Source organism: Brachyistius frenatus, unplaced genomic scaffold (genome assembly GCF_029030835.1).
Source record: "Brachyistius frenatus isolate BFR_SWC_R1_liver_20210118 unplaced genomic scaffold, ASM2903083v1 Contig_23, whole genome shotgun sequence".
NCBI classification, from domain to species: Eukaryota; Metazoa; Chordata; class Actinopteri; family Embiotocidae; genus Brachyistius; species Brachyistius frenatus.
This window is the reverse complement of record NW_027210622.1, coordinates 2,648,071-2,666,497: the sequence shown is the minus strand read 5'-3', so window position 1 is coordinate 2,666,497 and position 18,427 is coordinate 2,648,071. Positions and strand designations below refer to the sequence as shown.

General features: G+C 40.5%; 1 protein-coding gene across 9 annotated transcripts in view; it reads right to left on the bottom strand.

Annotated features, from left to right (window-relative positions):
• The window catches only part of grin2bb (glutamate receptor, ionotropic, N-methyl D-aspartate 2B, genome duplicate b), a 98,486-nt gene that overhangs the window by 19,294 nt on the left and 60,765 nt on the right, over positions 1–18,427 (bottom strand). For all 9 annotated transcript variants that reach the window (XM_069697340.1, XM_069697341.1, XM_069697336.1 and 6 more), the window contains 6 exons: positions 16,669–16,861; positions 6,697–6,811; positions 6,181–6,386; positions 4,122–4,293; positions 1,982–2,135; positions 79–204 (listed from right to left, as the gene is read on the bottom strand). In XM_069697340.1, coding sequence (XP_069553441.1) covers positions 79–204; positions 1,982–2,135; positions 4,122–4,293; positions 6,181–6,386; positions 6,697–6,811; positions 16,669–16,861 — 966 coding nt within the window. The remainder of the gene's footprint in view (positions 1–78; positions 205–1,981; positions 2,136–4,121; positions 4,294–6,180; positions 6,387–6,696; positions 6,812–16,668; positions 16,862–18,427) is intronic.

Genomic DNA, 18,427 nt, shown 5'->3' with positions numbered 1-18,427 from the left:
GTGTGTGTGTGTGTGCGCGTGCGTGCGTGTGCGTGTGTGTTTGTGTGTGTGTGTGTGTGGATAAGTGTGTCCTCTCACCTCGTCCATCTGCCAGACAGCGGTTGTAACCCACCGGGCTGAAGTACTCAAACACAAACACAGCCACAGCCGACACGAGCAGCAACATCACAAACATCATCACCCAGACGTCAGCACTGAAGGGCTCTAAAACGGGGGAGGGGGAAGAGGGGTACAGAGGAAGTGAAAATAAGAGGAAGGTTGTGGAAAGACAGAGAGGAAGTTCATTAAACCAAATTAAACAGAATTATAAAGTCAGCCCCTGGTATCAACATGATTGTTTTTATGTGCTCGTCACACATATGGATTTGATCTGAGTTTGTGTGAATGCTGACTTCTCAAGAAAGAAGCTGAGAGGAAGGGGGGTAGCTGTGAGAGGAGAGATGCACTCACTGAAATGGGAAACATTTTTCAGTTGTTTTGAACTTTGCTTTGGAGTTTTTACCTACAGTAAAGTCTGTGACAAACATTATTGTACTGTAGTTGACAAAACAATCTCACAAAAAGCCCCCTTGACAACTGTGTTCTGGAGCATTTAACTATTATCTAGATAAGGTTTGTCAAATTGTCAACTGTGTGTGTTTAAATTAAAAATGTTCTGAGCACTTAATCTCCAAAAATGTCATCAAATCAAACCCCACTTTTATACTTTACAATATATACATTTTCTTCTTTAACAGCTTTCCAGTGTGTTCACTCTCTGTAATCACATCTCTACAATATACATGAATTTTCATCATTAGTGATAGAGTCTGGGATTCTCACAATGGACTTAAATTTGCTGTGCACAAGGGATTCACAGGAGGCAAAGAATCCACTGTCACTGTTTTTGACTTAGTCGAATTTACATCAGACTCACTGCAATGTTCACTCTGCTGACAGTGTATCCGAGCTGTATTAAGTTACTGCTAATGGAAACAGAACATTTCTGAACGCCACTGCTTCACATCACGGTGTGATAGGAGCCCATGCTGAAGTACCCCAAAACTGCAGTTCTTCAAATGGGCACTTAAGACTGGCTCAAAAACTCAGTGAATTCCCATAGACCTCCATGTTGAAATTAACTTTACAGTAAATATAAACAAAAGACAGTTTTGGTCTGAATATCCTTGTTTCTAAGAACTGTGCAGGGGGTGAACCCACTTATTTAAATTATATTAAAACTTGAAGTCATGCATAATTTAGGGTGTGGTTGCTTTGAGTGACAGGTGGGTGTTGTAAAAGTTTGACTGTTACCTTTATTTCATAGCCATTGGTGATTAATTATGAATGAATAAGTCCACAAAATCAAACATATTTTGATAGTTAGACCATTTTTAATATTACAGGGAGCAACAATATAGTAACCAACCTTATTGTGCCTTGATGACGTGTGACAAACTACTGCAATAGAATCGTAATAACACAACAGGTCCTTCAAATGTTTCGAAAAATATTTCCTACATCTGCCATTTAAAGTTGACTTGTGCGTGATGATTGAAAGCTCCAGAGAAGCCACTGAATGGACCTTGTAGTCCAATTTTATTTTTGTCAGCTGGTGGTTCATTTTGTTATGCTGTGTTGGATGATGGCAGTAAAGCTAAATCTTGAAACCAAAATTTTTCTCAGCCAGATCTTAGCCAGAGCACTTTATTAAGATAATGTTGTCAAGTTCAATACGGCTTTTCTTTATTTTTTTCAAATGAAAAATTATCTGATTTAAAATATTTTTTCAGCAGGGTTTTCTGTCCCTGTGAAACCAAACTTATTGCTTGTATTGCCAGAACACATTGTTCACCACAGATAAACAACGTACTTAATTTGTGAAAAACCTACTTGCGTGTGAGTGAGTGCTTTTATCTTGTGATATGAGCGTGTGTGTGCATATCAGTGTTGTCATTGTGTTGTACATCTGCCAGAAGCAGCAGGTGTCGTTTCTCCTCACCTAAAAAAGCGGAAGGGGAGACTGTGCCGTTGCTACGGGAGACCATGACACTGATCCCTGTTTCAATGAACGGCACGGAGAAGTCGATGACCTCCGACCTCTCCTCGTTGATGGTGAGCGAACCCACTGCCATGTGGGCATTCTTCAACACCACCTAAAGGGTCAAACACAGACAGACAGAGACCGGAGAGGAAGCTCAGTGGTGAATAATTCCCAGCTTGGTGGTAAAAATCAGATGTGAAAGGGACATGATGATGAAACTAATTCAGTGCTGTAGGTATTAAACCATCTACCACTTCTGCTAAGTCATTACCAGGCTCTTCCTCTGGAGTGGGTGCACGAGGAAAAAGGCACAGTTTCTACTCTGGGTCAGTATTTGACTCCCCACCAGCCCAGACACCCTCTGAGTATGTTCAAGTATATTTAGCCCTAAGTTTCTGAAGCCTCGGGCCACTTAAAAAAAATAGGAGCACAACAGACTATGTTAAAGAGGAATTTGTATGCCAGAGTGAGCAGGAATTCTAAGCGTTGCTTATTGTCTGTTTGTCACACTTCTTCACAAAGGCCTCCTCTCTCTTTCTCCATCTCACTCTCATTCTGTTTTACGAATCTGTTATCCTGTTTTCTCTATATTTACATTATATCATAGCTGCTTGCTTCGGGATTTAAGGACGTGGACCAATGTATTCATGCATTCATGCACCGCACATTTGCCTAGCATAGCTTTATGCAAACGTATATCTCATGAATTTCACACCTCAATCAGCAGTACGTGGACTCAAGATCATGCTGCACATCTTAACTAATCTATGTTATTTTATTATTATGTCCCACAGTAATAAAGTCACTCGTTCGATGTCATAGTCAATTAAGTCAGACATCGCATTGATTTATGGAGGCTGCATTGTGCTGGATGTCTTAAGTGTGCAGGAGAGAAGTGGGTCTTTCCCTGAGGCGGTTCTCTCCCTCTCTCCTCCACTCGCTTCCTTTCTCTCTCCGTCTCTGATTAGGAGCCTCATTGTGTCCTCCTGAGGTTTTGTGGAGCTGATCACAGCTCCCCCTCAGGCCAGGTTCTGGGGAACAAGTGCTCGGTGGCATGACAGAGACAGTGAGAAACTAATAGAGAGAGAGAGGGATATTTAGACAGTATAATTAGCCCTATCATAAAAATAAATTCCTATGAATGTTACAACACTCGCTGACTGCATCTGTATCAGATTCTGTACTTTAGTTACTTTTAGTAAAGCAGTATGGTGTATGGTGTTTTTATTGTAAAGTGAATAACAAACTTCTTCAACAAACAGTAAAATTAAAATGACACTAAGAGCAGCTAAAGTTATGAGCTCAGAAAAATAAAATAGAAAACAAGCAAACAAATGGTGAATAAACAAACATAAAGACTAGTGAATAAATTAGAAAATGTTGTATCTGAATAGGCATATAAGTCGTTTTGACAGAGGCCTTTCGAAACAGTGCTGGTTTCTCTGCACACCTGCAAAATATAAGCTTCACAAATTTTCAAATGACCTCCATCAAGCTACATTAAACAGCCACAGCATACCTGGAACCAAAGTTTATCTCCCTCTGCAAATTACAGTAACAGATGTGTAATTTGACCCTTTCCACTTTTTTGGATGTCACTTTTGTTTTCACTGTCATCATTAATAGTGTTGCATGTCTTCAGGGGGGGATGCTGACAAACAGACCTGCAGTGAATACACTGGTGTACTATACTGGTTCTGATGGAAGTCAGAGAAATGCACAAAAAATAAATAAATTTGAGAATACTGTCATATTGTGTCAGTCTGACGGTTCCATAACATCTGTATGTCGAGGTCTCCAGCGTTCTGCTGCAATGTGAAATCCATAAGCAGCTGATGTGCCAGCAGGTCTGTTTGAAATTGACCTAACTGTCATTGTGGGTATTTTCCAGTTGTTTACACTCAATGTGAAGCTGATGTTTCTTTCTCGTGTTGGGATGAACTTGTCGGAAAAACATTCATCACTGAGATTGTGAACATAATACTGTATGAAAGAAAAGAAACATCTGACCGCGACGGGTAGCTGCAACAGTATAAATTTATCAAAAACATGGAATGTATACAGCGTGACTGTGTAAAAGACGGAGAGATGTCTTTACCTCTCCGACCATGCCGTTCCATGTCCCATTAACCTTCTTGCCATGTTTGCCGTTGGTGACCAGGTAGAGGTCATAGCTGAACTTCACGTTCTTGGCGATCTTCTTCAGGATGTCGATGCAGAAACCTTTGCAGCAGCGCTTAATATAAATCCCTGAATCACCTGTTTGATTGCTGGAAGGTGGTTTTGAGGAAGGATGCGGGAGAAAGAGAGAAAATGAGAGAACAAGAGGAAAAGTTTCAGTAATCTAAGATAGACATTTAATCGGGTTCATGTGTATATAACTAGCAGATTTAAGGAGAAGACATCAGCAGTATTTCTTCGAGCAAGTTCAATAAAGAAGACGGCAGGAAATGTTCAGTAAAATTACCTGATGTCACATTTAAAAATATGAATTTATTGGCAACTTATTACGATGAGTGATTCATTGTTTTATTGTTTCAAACACATATATGAAGATGCTGCAGCTTGTTGTCACTTTTAACCGCTGAATGTATTCAAGTTTGCTCTGTTGATTGAACAAAGCAAAGCCTCAGCTTGAGCTCTGGGAAAGTACAATTTCACTATTTTATAATCTTTTTTTTAGGCCAAACACTTAATCAAGAAAGTTTTAGGCAGACTAATCAATAAAGAAAATAAATGTTAGATGCAACCTTAAAATGATGCATATACACATTCAAAATGTCCGCACCACTTTTCACACAAAAACAGTTTTTTAAAACTTAAAATAATGAGCCATGTCATCATTTAGGTAACTGTTGTTAGTCAAACTTTTTCCAGCACATTAATATGTGTCACACTGAAGGTCTAAATATTAACACTAGTGCTGCAGAGTGCTCATTAACATTCACTCTTCTCAGAGCATGATTGCATTCTGCTGCAAGTAAACAGGTTCATATATTGACATCCTAATTCCACAGTAATGCAGGGCTAAGAATAACACGCTTTGAGCCAAACATTTAACCAAACTGTGCGTCATCAGTCAGCGGGCTGTTCTGGCTCAAAGTAGATACAGGTGCATAACAGCTGTGAGTAACAACACAATGGCAGCATTGGCACTATTAATGGCATGTAGCCAGTGCCAGACCAAGGACAAATGTGTTTGTTTGTGTGTTTTGTATTCATACGAGGCCGCGTCAACCTCTATTTATCCCAACTGAGGGCTTATAAATTCAGCTCCTGCAAGTGAACAACCTTTATGATTACTTAGATAAAATGCACTGCATAACAAAAAATGAAGTGCACACCGCAGTTTATTTATCTGACACTAATGCTGTGCCCACATAGTTCTGCTTTTGTGCATTTAAAGATGATTTGACACAGCTTTGTGCATCTGGCTCATGGAGTATATTTGGCTGAAAATAAATCCTGCATATTGTCTGTGGCATACTGCTGCCTGTTCTTAAAATGTAGTATGTGAGGCTGTGAGGAAAGAGGGGGGGAAGAAGAGAGAGAACAGGGTGAAAGATCTGTCAATAAAAAAACACTAAGCTAGAAGATGTAGGACAGCCCTGGGAGATTTCAGGTAGGGCAGTGATAGAAACTGAGGCCAATGAAGAAAATTCATTATCGCACTCCAAGGACAAGTGGGTAGCAAGAGGGTCAGGGTGAAGAGGCAGGGGAGGGAAGAAAACAGGGACTGAAACAGACACAATGATCTAGTTAGCAGGAGTAGAACGCACTCTGGAAAGAAAAAAAACAAGCAAACCATTACAACGTGTTTCAGCGGAAGAAAAAACAAACAAACCAAAGAAACACAAAAAAGTGAAAATTCCAGGAGAACGTAAATAATTAAAGGCTGTAAGGAGTCATGTATGCACATTCATGTTTCATTATACCACTTACTCATTTATTTTCCTTAATTTATATTTATAGTTTGCATAATATTAAACTAAACTACAGATGCGGCTGCAGGCGTTTTATAACTACTGGTGACAAATGACTGAATACATGCACTAGTTTTTACAGTGTAACAGAAGAGTTTAAAATAAGTTGTTGTACAGCCATGTTGATGTATTAATCAATATAACTGCAAAATGTATTAAAATATAAATTCTCACGTGAGTTTGAGCTGTTTGCGGCACGGCACAGTGTTCCTCATGCAGGTCCCACTGAGCGGGTCCACGTCCTCCACGATGACAAATGGCGCCTCCTCCAGAGTCACGATGGACAGGTGGTCCTCCCGCTCCTCCGCTGCTGAGTACAGCTCAAAGCGAGGCCACACATGGTACCTCATCGTCAAAGAGCCTCTCTCCCACTTGCCAACCTGCGTGAGTGAGTGGGAGGAGGGCTGTGTGTTATCCAGGCTACTGTAACAGGTACTTCAAGTGGCAGGGAGACACTCCAAATGAAAAAGTGACAGATACATCACAGAAGGTGAAAAATACACACCAGGACAAGAGACAGGGGATGGAGGGGGATTAAGACAGAAAAGGAAAAGAAGAGGAAGAGAAAGAGAAGGAAGACAAAGAGGAGGAGGAGAGAAAGAGGAAGAAAAAAATAAGAGAGAGGAGAGGAGAGGAGAAGAGGCAGAAAAGAGAAGAAGAGGAATAGAAGGAGGAAGAGAAGAAATTTACCCTGTCCCATTGTCTGTCCTTTTCTAAGAGGATGATGACCAGTTTGGGGAACATCTGGTGGCCTTCTTCACTAAAGGACAGGTTGCGACCTTCAAATGTCACATTCATGAGGTACCTGGAAATGAAAATTAAAGTTTGAGCCACAAATATCGACATCTGTCTGTTGGTCTGGAAACAAAATGTGCAGAATTCAGACTTTTGATATTATTCAGCCTTGCGGCTGTGTCTTCACCTTGCTACACTTTTAGGAGACTTGCATTTTATTTAAAATTAGCTCTGTTTTGGGCCCCACCAACTCCTGACAGAAACATCTGGCTCTTTAGCTGCTAAACTCACCACCTACCAATGTTTGGTGCAGCTGCTGGAGACAGAACCACAACAGTAAAGTAGTGGGTTTAACAACCAAAACAATGAGCTGAAAGATGCTAAAATGTGTTCTTGGGAGTTCCTCGTAGCAGCACCTTTAACATCACATAGTCAATGTTTCCACAAAAACATTGACAATGCAGCTTTCAGGGCTATGACAAAACACCACAGGAGAATTAGTAGAGCACTGTTATTACAGTAAGCTGCGGCTAACTACTGCGCTTATAGTAAAACATACCTTTTGTCATTATTCTTAAATGTCTCAAACATTGAAACACTGAGCCAAAACATTTCAATCACAGAGTACGTGGCTTACATGAGTCATAGCTGTCAAATATTCAGTCCAAATGCTCAGCAGTGTAATACTAGAAATGTCCTTTTGTGAAATATGCTGGTAAGTGCTTCAAAAAACAATGTCTGGAGAGGGCTTTGTGTAATATCTGACACCATCTGGTTTTACATGATTCTTTTCAACACATCGGCTCAGTCTATTCTTGACTAATCTCTTTGCAGTTTTATTCATTTGTTTGCATTTTATTACGTTTAAAAGAAGATTCCGATTTTTAGGACATTCGATTTTATTTGTCGAAATAAATATAAATAGAGATTTTTTTAAAGTTTTTTCACAGCTCACTAGATTTTTCTTTTTCAGTAATAGTTGTAACCTTGACATTTTATGTATTCAAGGCACTTGACCACAACTAAGATGATCCAGTTTCAAACATAAGGCACCTTCCAACGGGCAAATGTTGTGGATAGTAGCTGTTTTTTTATTTTTATTTTGGTATCACTTCTGTTGAAGTTCCAAAATGAGACAAGGTTATGTGAGGTGATGTGAAAACACTGCAGACCACTGATTGTTCAGAAAGAATCATGACTTGAATTATGCGTCGCTGGAAATCCTGCATTTATCCACCATTGTTAAACAGCCAAGCTACTAAAGTGGTCACGTTTTTCTTTCTAGTTCACTGCACTACTCAATTACAAGGCAACAAGCAAAACCTCACTGTGATCAACTAAGAAGTTGCAGACGTTTCTGTGTTTGTTTGCAGAGTGTGTGACGTCTTGGTAGTTTCAGGCAGTGGGAGATGAAACCCAGTAAAAGTTCCTGGTACCGAGATGAGTACAGTAGACTTGACTAGAGTCGAGCCGGTACCGTGCAGTGGAAACACGACGTATGAAGCACATGGAAGGAGTACAGGGAGGGTGAGGAGAGGAGGGAACGATGGAAGAATGGGAAAGGAGGAGAGAGTGTATTAACCGCCTGTGTGAATATATATCAGCATGTATGTGTGTCAACAAGTGTTGAGCAATGGCAGAAAAGCTGGAATCATCTCTCTCTCCTTCTCTGCCGCCTCCTTTCCTCACTCTTCCTCGTCCTGATCTGTGGGCTGCCATCACCATGGAGACGCTCTGCCACTAAAACAATCCACCGGAGAAATAAATATCTTGTCTGAATGCAAGGAGTGAGGAGCAGTGTGTCTGTGACTTTTAAAGGAGGGACCAAGTGCCACCATCATCTCCAATCAAGTGAACAGTGTGAAAAAGAGACAATAAATCTTTTCACAAGTGAACAGAAAAAAAATGCAGACAACAGATGAGCAATGGGCCTGTAACTTACCCAAGATTTTATCGCAAGTACCTCCCACTAGAACATTCAGTACTTCTATCTGTATTGTCTTCAACTATATTTATATCCCACCACACACGCACACACAGTCCTAAGTAGGCTACATGCTTTGAGCAAGTCAATAATATGACTCAAGCCTCCATGAAATACCTATTGATGCATACAGGCTGGCTAGCACAGTACAAGTGCTGTAATGTGCATGTAACATGGGATTAGCCTCCTAAGAATAATCTCCGTTTGAATAGGCAACCAAAAAGATGAAGGCGGTGTGGGTGGAGGCTTCGGAGGTCCCAAGTTGTTGCCATCCTGACGCCATAGCAACCCCACATGACCAGTAGCCGCCCCGCCAATGCACGTGTCGTCATGACAGATGTGACGAGCGCAAGTATACGTTAAACCGCAACATGAGGACGCAGGGAGGCTCTTAACCCAGTATAATGTCATGTAATGCGTTGCCATGGCACCCACAACCACAGCAATTTTTGTGCAATCAGCTGCGTTACCATGGGAACAGTAATCTCACCCAAGAGAGGCTGGTTAAAAGAGAGAAAGAGAGCGAGAGAGAGAGAGAGAGAGAGAGAGAGAGAGAGAGAGAGAGAGAGAGGAGTATTTTTCAGTGTTTACCCACTTCCCCTCACGCTGCCTTCCACTTTCAGATCAATCTCGCAATCTAACCTCTACGCATCGAATCACACATCAATGGGATTCATCTGTCCGTACATTAACCTGTGCCTTCACAAAGACTGATGCATGCTGTGAATTTACAGCAGAGGAGGCTGCTCTGGTTCTCATTTTGTAGCCCTGTACTATTGATGTAGCTTTTATGTGCGGTTTGATCCCTCCTCATGTCAGAATTCCCCTCTGACTATGATGAAGGAAGAAGAAAAAATAAAAGATTAAAAACTGCTGGGATGAGCTACCAACAGAATCTCATGCGGCTTCATCACAGCCATATGCAGCGCTTGTGTGCGCCTTGCTCACCAACTGTTCACCAACTAATCACGAGCTATGAGGGGAATTTATTGTTTAGTTACAGAAACAATGAATCATCAATGGCATGGACCCTCTTTTTTTCATGTTTTTTTCCCCCCTCACATCTCTTCAAATGTGTTTCAGAGCCGTTTGATACGACTTCTCTTGAATTATGTACTTTCACCTTCAATCAAGCTGAACAGGGTCACAAATTCTGTGCATTGCAGGGATGTAAAACTATATATCTGTGCTGCATGTGTGAGTAAGGATGTGTGTGCACACACACACACACACACACACACACACACACACACACACACACACACACACACACACACACACACACACACACACACACACACACACACACACACACACACACACACCGACATATCAGGTTTCGGGTGGATGACTCATAATGTACAAAAGACCTGTGACAGAAGAGTTACCAGTAACTGCTAAAATGTGTACTTCACATCACAAGTCCTGCAGGGCAGGAGCAGTGACTGAGTGAGGAGACAGGACAATGACATGATATGGTAAATGATGGTAATGCAGAGTACATATGGTGTAACTGCTGTGGTCCAGAACAAATTAGATGACAACAGGATTCACAGGGAGGATTTGTGTGATTGCATTGCAATTAAAAGACAAAATATTTTCAGGTTGTAGCAGGATGAGAGAGTTTAGCCGACAGCTACTTTGCTCGGAAGACAAGAATAAACAGGATGTGAACAATTCAAAAAGACAAAACCAATGCAGTACTTGTAAACTTAAACCACAATAACTTCACAGTATAAAAGGTCTAAAAAAATGAACCATATTTTCAAACAATTTCTAACATCAGTCAAATGTCAGGGCACTCTTATACCATCATCTTTTAAAAAAAATTGTAACTAGTTTTTTGTTGCGTGAACTTGTACAGGATTCAATGAAACTGAATCATGTCATACTGCAGATATAATCAAACTGTAACTGAGCTTATTAAAAAACGGAGATGATATTTGCATGCTAAGCCTGCTTGTAAATAATTCACAGTCTTGTAATATCTATTCTTAATAACTAACATGATCAGCATGATTGTTGCTGTCTTCAGCATGTGTCATAAATAAACATTTTGTATCCTTTGAATAAATAAATCTTGTTTTCCAGCCAGTTTTATTGACTACAGACGGCACTCTAGGTGATTCCCATCACCTAGAAGTTGCACCAAACAAAACTCTCTGCATTGTTCGATAAACTTGAAAATATTCCTTCTTTGGTTTGGTCGTGAATTCTGAAAAACATGCACAGTTTGTACACACACACATCCATCCAAAAGCCCAAAATAATGTCATTGCTTATTTATTGAGTCATCTATTGCTGGTGGCACAGCTCTGACAACATAAACACACACACACACACACACACACACACACACACACACACACACACACACACACACACACACACACACACACACACACACACACACACACACACACACACACACACACACACACACACACAGAGTATGTGGACTACACACTCAGGAAAGATGTGAGGCTCTGAGACTCTTTGAGCTGCAGCCTTTAATAAGTGAGTCCACAGGAGCTCCATGTGATCTGGGCCCATGAGGACCCCTGCTGAGCAGGAGACATCAGACTACTACTGATGCTACCTGTGGAGTCTGAAGAGAGGGAGCATGTATCAGAGAGAGCGCTCTCTTTAAAATGTGAACAAGGGCATAACAGGTGAGGACACTGACCTGTCTGAAAACTTGAAAATACTGACATGAATTTTTTTTCCCAGTGGCTGCCTGTAAACTCAGGAAAATATTTCTTAATCTGATTTTGTTTTCACAATAAAAGCAATGTGTTATGAACAAACTTAAACCGTCCTTACAAAAAAGTAAATACAAGTAAATAATTAGTGACTATGCCGCTGATGATCTCATGTGAGTTGAACCCTCATGACATGTTATGTTAAGAATTTTTCCCGACTATAGAAAAGCTCATTGTAATAATACAATCAATACTATCAATATTTCAGCTGACTCTGACAGAAAACAAAGTTTTAGCCATGACAGCCAACAAATCGTCACATACGGATGTTGCTGCAAAGAAGCTACAAGTTCTAAAACTGGATGCTTCACACACATCTTCAACCTGACAACACAAACAGAAAATATACACAATCTGCACAGTTTCAAGATGAACACCCAAGATTAGTGTCACCGATTCATTGTCTAAGTAGATGTGAAACGTAGTCAGGTATGGGGTTGAATAACTGGCCAATAAAAGTGTGTTATGCCATCATTTGATCCTATCAGACATTTGCGTGATATTTTGTCATAATCATTGTATGAATTATGGCCACAAATGTGTTATGTGAAATCACAGTGGCCTTTGACCTTCAAAATCTAATCAACTCATCCTTGAGTCTAAGTGAACATTTGTGCCAAATATGAAGAAGTTCCCTAAAGGTAATTCTGAGATATCACACATAACGAGAATTAAAGGGACATGATGCCTCAGGCCAAGGCTTTTAATAAACAGAATAAAATGGAAATGGCAGCAATCATCACAAATTTATTGCGGGAGTTCAGTCAACATTACAAACAAAGTAATGCAGAACTAAGAAAGAAAAGATCTTTCAGCCGTGGTCACTGTCAGTGAAATATGAATTCATGTTTACATTAACACAACTGGTAGCTTGTAATGAAGTTACCAAGCTAATTTCAGTCAACAAGTAACAAAAATATAAATGTTGCTGATGTCAGCAGAAATGTTACGTGTGTTTATGGTCAAATTAGGGATAAATGAAGATTTTTCAAATAATGCACCTCAAAGCTGTCTGCCAGTAGGCATTAAACAACATAAGGAGAAGAAGAATAACTCAATTACTGATATCAGTGAGAAAGTCCCTCACCCCTTCTTTTGGAGCAAAACAAATAAAACTAAGGTTATCATCAAAAAGTGTCTTTATACACCTCCAAACATCGTGATAAACAGCCAACAGCCAGTTTTCTCATACTGAAAGCATTGAACAGCACATACAGCTGGACAGATGTGAACTTGTGCTCACTGATCCAATAAGTAAACATTCCAATAAGTAAAAAGCCATGTGAAATATTGATTTAAAAAAAAAAAAAAAAAAAAAAGGAGGAGGAAGAGGAGGAGGGGTTGAAAAGAGCAACGACTACTCTCTGACTGAACGTTTTAGTGTCACGTAATTGAAACTGCTTTTCAGGGAGAATGGACTGCTGTATGAGCGCCACAGAGCGAGAGATGGACAATAAATAAGAGCAGAGGGGTTAACTAAAGAAAAGAGACATAAAAGGAAAAAAATAGGAAGTGGAGGCCTCATGGAGGCAACAGAAGTGTATCAATTGAAACTCGAACCCACTTTAGACGCAGGCGAAGGTTTGTTGGAAAGAGATGGTCAATTGTGTTTGAGATGGCCTGAAGCACACTCGAATGGTCTGCTCGCCTTCTAATAAACACAGGATTTATTAGACAGACACTTTTATTGTGCCCATTTAGAAATGCAATAATACTGCTGTCGGAAAACTACTTTAAATATGAAATAAGATGAGGGTAACATGCTCGCTTTACGTGCATGAAAAGCAGCACAAGTATGAGATGGCCTGCTGAAAATGTTTTCAACTGAACTCCAGCATGCAGCCAGCCCACAGACACGGAGACAAATGTCTCGTCAGATCGCATGAAAGTAAACGGACTACAAAATATTAATCATCTCTTACATCATGTCTGTCGGTGTGATGTTTGTACATCAGCATAGGGATTTGGGAGAGAATTTGAATGCAAGTGAAAACACACGACAACCCCCCCCCCCCCCCAACCCCCCCCCCCCCATCCCTTTCCCTGAAACATACACACACAAATAAGCCCTTTAGCACCTCATCCAAAACCACTTGGAGCACATTTTCTCATTATCCCAGTGTTCCTGTCTTCTCTGTCAGGAAGGAAACAATGGATGGCCTCAAGAGCTGTTTGTGCATGCGCCCGTGTTTGCTTATTTGTGGTGGTATCCATGTTGGAGCGTGCAAGTGTGTGCATGTATTTACGTATGCATATTTCTGTGTGTGTGTGTGTGTGTGTGTGTGTGTGTGTGTGTGTGTGTGTGTGTGTGTGTGTGTGTGTGTGTGTGTGTGTGTGTGTGTGTGTGTGTGTGTGTGTGTGTGTGTGTGTGTGTGTGTGTGTGTGTGCCCCATAAGGTCAAGCAGCCCCTAAACAAATTTAAGAGCGTGACTCACTGGGGTCTCCTATCTCCATCCATCAGCGCTGACAGGATGGCATGGTAATCCTGTGTGCATGGAGCCCACTGTGGCTATACAGGACCACGCAGAGACAAATGGCATTATTATTGCTTTTTTTTTCTCTGCATAGGTGGAATAGGGAATAGGTGGAACTGTGTGTGTGTGTGTGTGTGTGTGTGTGTGTGTGTGTGTGTGTGTGTGTGTGTGTGTGTGTGTGTGTGTGTGTGTGTGTGTGTGTGTGTGTGTGTGTGTGTGTGTGTGTGTGTGTGTGTGTGTGTGTCTGTGTGTTAGGCTGGTGCTTAGTAGCCCCTGGAGTCACCATCAAGATTCACCGATCAAAATTATCCACTTTTACTCATTCGAATGGAAAAAAATGTAATAGTTGGCCAAAAAACACACGCTCTGTCACACACACACACACACACACACACACACACACACACACACACACACACACACACACACACACACACACACACACACACACACACACACACACACACACACACACACACACACACACACACATACACAAACATCACAATGACATCTAGGTGTATGCATGAAGGATGATTGAGAGCTAACCCTGTGTTTGATAGTGTCCTTCAGGAATTAAAATATTCATGGCTGTGGTGTTATTATTATCTCAGTCCTGTTGGTGGCTGAATTCTTGATGGCACACATAAGTCCCCCCGATATTAAAAACTGAAACAAGGGTAAAGACAAGACCAAGGTTTGCAGTAATACATCAACATCAGCCTGGAGATGAATGCAGTAGTGGCAGGACAGGTTGCATAATATTTCCCTGTTTCTCCACATTCCTCAAACTCAAACTGACAGAGGAAAAAAAACAAAAACAGAGAAAATATTTAATACAACAACAAAAAGACAGAATGATGAGAGGCAAGCAAGCGCTTTGTTTTGTAAGGCTAAAACACTGTATTTATAATAAGGAATGGCATCAGTGGTTCTAAGCTTTTAATACATGAATCCCTAAAGAGCACTTAAATGTCATGCTATACCAATGCACATGTGTGTTTGCAAGGTGGTTTCTGTGTGTGAGTGATAACCCCGCTGTTGGTCATTGGGTCTTTTTTCATTAATCCGGTTGTCCCCGAGCATTCAATTAGCCGTAGAATCTCTGATCAATGTGAACGGTTAAAGCATGCCCTATGAAGTTAAATGGGGATTAATTATTGAATACCAATGCTTTTTCTGGTTCTGCAATTTGCCAAAAAGCAAATCAAGGAAGTTCAGAGGAAGAGGAGAAAAGAAGGATGTTTTTCTTTAAAGATGGCTGTGGGTTAAGATAAAGATAAGACGAGATGTTGTTATAAGTCGAAGAGTTAATGTCTCTGTTCATCGTGGGCTTTAAGTTTTTATCGGCGAGTAAAACAAATTGTGGCTCTCCTCAGGCAGCGTGTCTGCAGCGTTAGTGCTTGTGCGTATTTGTAGTCCTTATTGTACTGCATGCATGTGGTTGTGCATGTGATGGATTTGTATAAATAATGTCTGACTAACTAAACCAAAAAACTATTTACAATACTTTTTAGGCTGTTACCAGCGGTTGTGAATCACACGAATAAAAAAAAAATCATATCTGCTTTTATGAAAGCCAACATCTTGCATCTTGAATGACGCCCTGTTCATTTTCTGAAAACTAAATTTCTAAATGTCAGAGCTTATAAAACTAGATGAATGTGACTCTGCTTTTTCATTTGCCATGTTTTTCTTAGTAAGGGAGATTATCTTTCCTAGACCTGGGCTCAAACCCAAAACAATATTTAATCAAAAGCACGAAGTTGTGGTGCTGATTGAAACAACCTGTGCTGGAAATATTGTGTAAAAGAAAACCTGTTCATCTTGACGACTGTGTAGCGGCGTTACCCAAAATATTCATGTCCCATCCCAATTAAATATTGTTGCCTCACCTATCAAAGTCTTTGTTCTCGCGGAGCACAATGTACATGATAACAGTGGTAGATTTACAACTAGAAAGTCAAAAAAGTCCTCAAACCCCATACGGCAGTATGTCATTTGTTCCGTAAGCCCAATAACCATTTGGTTAGGGAAAGATAATGATTTGTGTTTAAATGACAAAGTTAGTACTACGTTTATGCAATGTTCATCGCCATGGCAACAGTACACACGCAGTTTAAAAAACTGTCCCGTATCGTGGCTGGAAACAGGAAGCAAACACAATTCTCCTGAACCCGAGTCTACTTTTGGATCAAATCATCCATTCAACTCGCCTCCTTACAAGCAAAAAACATCATCTAAGTGACCCCCACTGGTGGCTGATTGGTCCACTATTCATCATGGTGGAGCAAACATGAAGGCAAACAGGATTTCCAGACTATAATCACAGCAAAGAACATAAAGCTGTTAGAATTAGTCTGGCGAGGGCAAGCAAAATCACAGGGCCTGCTTTTGGAAATAATGCTAGTATACTTAGCCTGGCATGATAACATTTGCCGCTGACACTCGCACAGATAAACACACAATTTACTCCACTTTGGTTTGTTTTTTTTAAAAGCTGAAAATAAGATGCTACCTAATATAAACTACAGCCTCGTGCACAAGGCTTCAGCACCCCAAAAATCCAAACCATGACAGGCCTGTTGTGCCTACTTCCAGCAGCTAAACTATGCTTGGACAATCAGTGTTTGCGGGTGTGGTTTTGCTCACAAATTTTCAGTCCTCATTACCAATATTTGAGCCTTTCTGCCCTACATTGACTCACTTCAGTACTTCCTTAGAGTGACCGGTGTTGGCGATCTTTTTGTCAGGTGTCCCGAGGCAGCTCGACTTCAGCAGGGTGTGTGGCCCCCGGTCCAGCATCATGGTGGAGGTTGCCGTGGCAATGACAGCCACTGCATCACGTACCCTGGCCTCGATGTTGTAGTCCCATTCGTCATATGACACCGAGATAAGCCCTGGGAAAAAAAGAGAGACATGATGTGAGAGAAAAGGATGTATGGAAAGAGGGGAGAAATAGAAAAAAGTAAAAAGAAATGTGAAGAAAAGGAGGGTGAGAGACAGAGTAGTGTGAGAAAGTGAGGGAGGATACAAATAGGCAGGAAGAGTGCCATGAGAAATAGCCAGAAGGGGAAAAGATATACAAAAATGAAAGCCTTTTAGAGGACACTAAAATGTGACAAAAACAGACACAAAACTAGGAGTGCCATCATACCTACAATATTCTAATTTGTTCAGAATGTCACGACTGGCCTTGCTATTTAAAAACAAAACGCTCACACAGCTTGAAAGCAGGAAAAAAACAGCTGAATATGAGCATCAGTTGAGCCTGTGGTCACCGCTCAGCTCGTGTTGTTATGCTTGGCTTTCCAAGCATGAGAAACTACTGGCTATCAGCCGTCAACATCCATTTCTTACACCCATAAACAACAGCGTTTTCAGGTCATTTTCAATGGCTGGTTTGGATGATGTGCTCACATTTGAAGCCTACACCGTAAATGTATTGGAAAAAGGCAAACCTGCTTTTACAGCCAGCTTTAGTGTTTCTAGTAGCTTCAAACACATGTTCAAATTAGATTTATTTTCACCTACTCAAGCGAATAAAACTACAGGAATAAATGGACTGAAGTTTAAATAAACAGCTTCTAACATGCTCGGTGAGTGGAGGGTTCTTGGGAGAGCCATTTCAAAATGACCTGATACACTGGAGAAATATTTTCAGAACAACATAACAGGGAATTCTGTTAATGATGGACTCCAGCAAGGCTCAGACTATTATTAAAACGAATAGCCACAATACAAAATAACGCTTGTCAGTCCACATTTCGCTCATATTTATATACATACAATGAATACATGTAAAATGATCAGATATGATGAAATCAACTCCCAAACAAATGATGAACTGACTGAGTTGAGGTTAACATAAACGTGCTTGTGCCCGACTACCACTGGCTGCCAAAGTGCACTGCAAAAACACTAGAAGCCTATTTGCATATATGCAAACAAGCCCATCTGTCACTGGTTCTACATTTGAATGCAAGTTTTTTGAGAACTAACTGCAGAATAATGCAATATAGATTTTAGTCTCATGTTCCTGTCTATTCAGCCCTTCATTTAAGTTCTGCATCCTAGACTGTATGGTTAAATTCAAAACAAAATCATTTCTGATATGAAACTGATATAAAACAAACTGATTGATTAGGATGTTGCACAATCAAAGCCATTATGTTCTTCAGTGATTCTGCAGTTATTAAGATTCAGGAGGTCAAGTGTAAAATTTCTCCATGCGTAAATGATAAATTGATGATTGTGGGGGAACAGATTAGCACATTATTGAACAAACTCTAGTCATTGGTTGGATTGCATTCATTCATACAGTAAAACCCAAAATAACAACAGACACCCTCTATCCGAAGGTTTTTTGAGCAGAAAAGCAAACACTCAAGCAAAAAAACCCAACCCTCAGCAGCAAAAAAAGGAATGACAATATGTTTGATCCCCCTGCCAGGAGGGCAACAAAG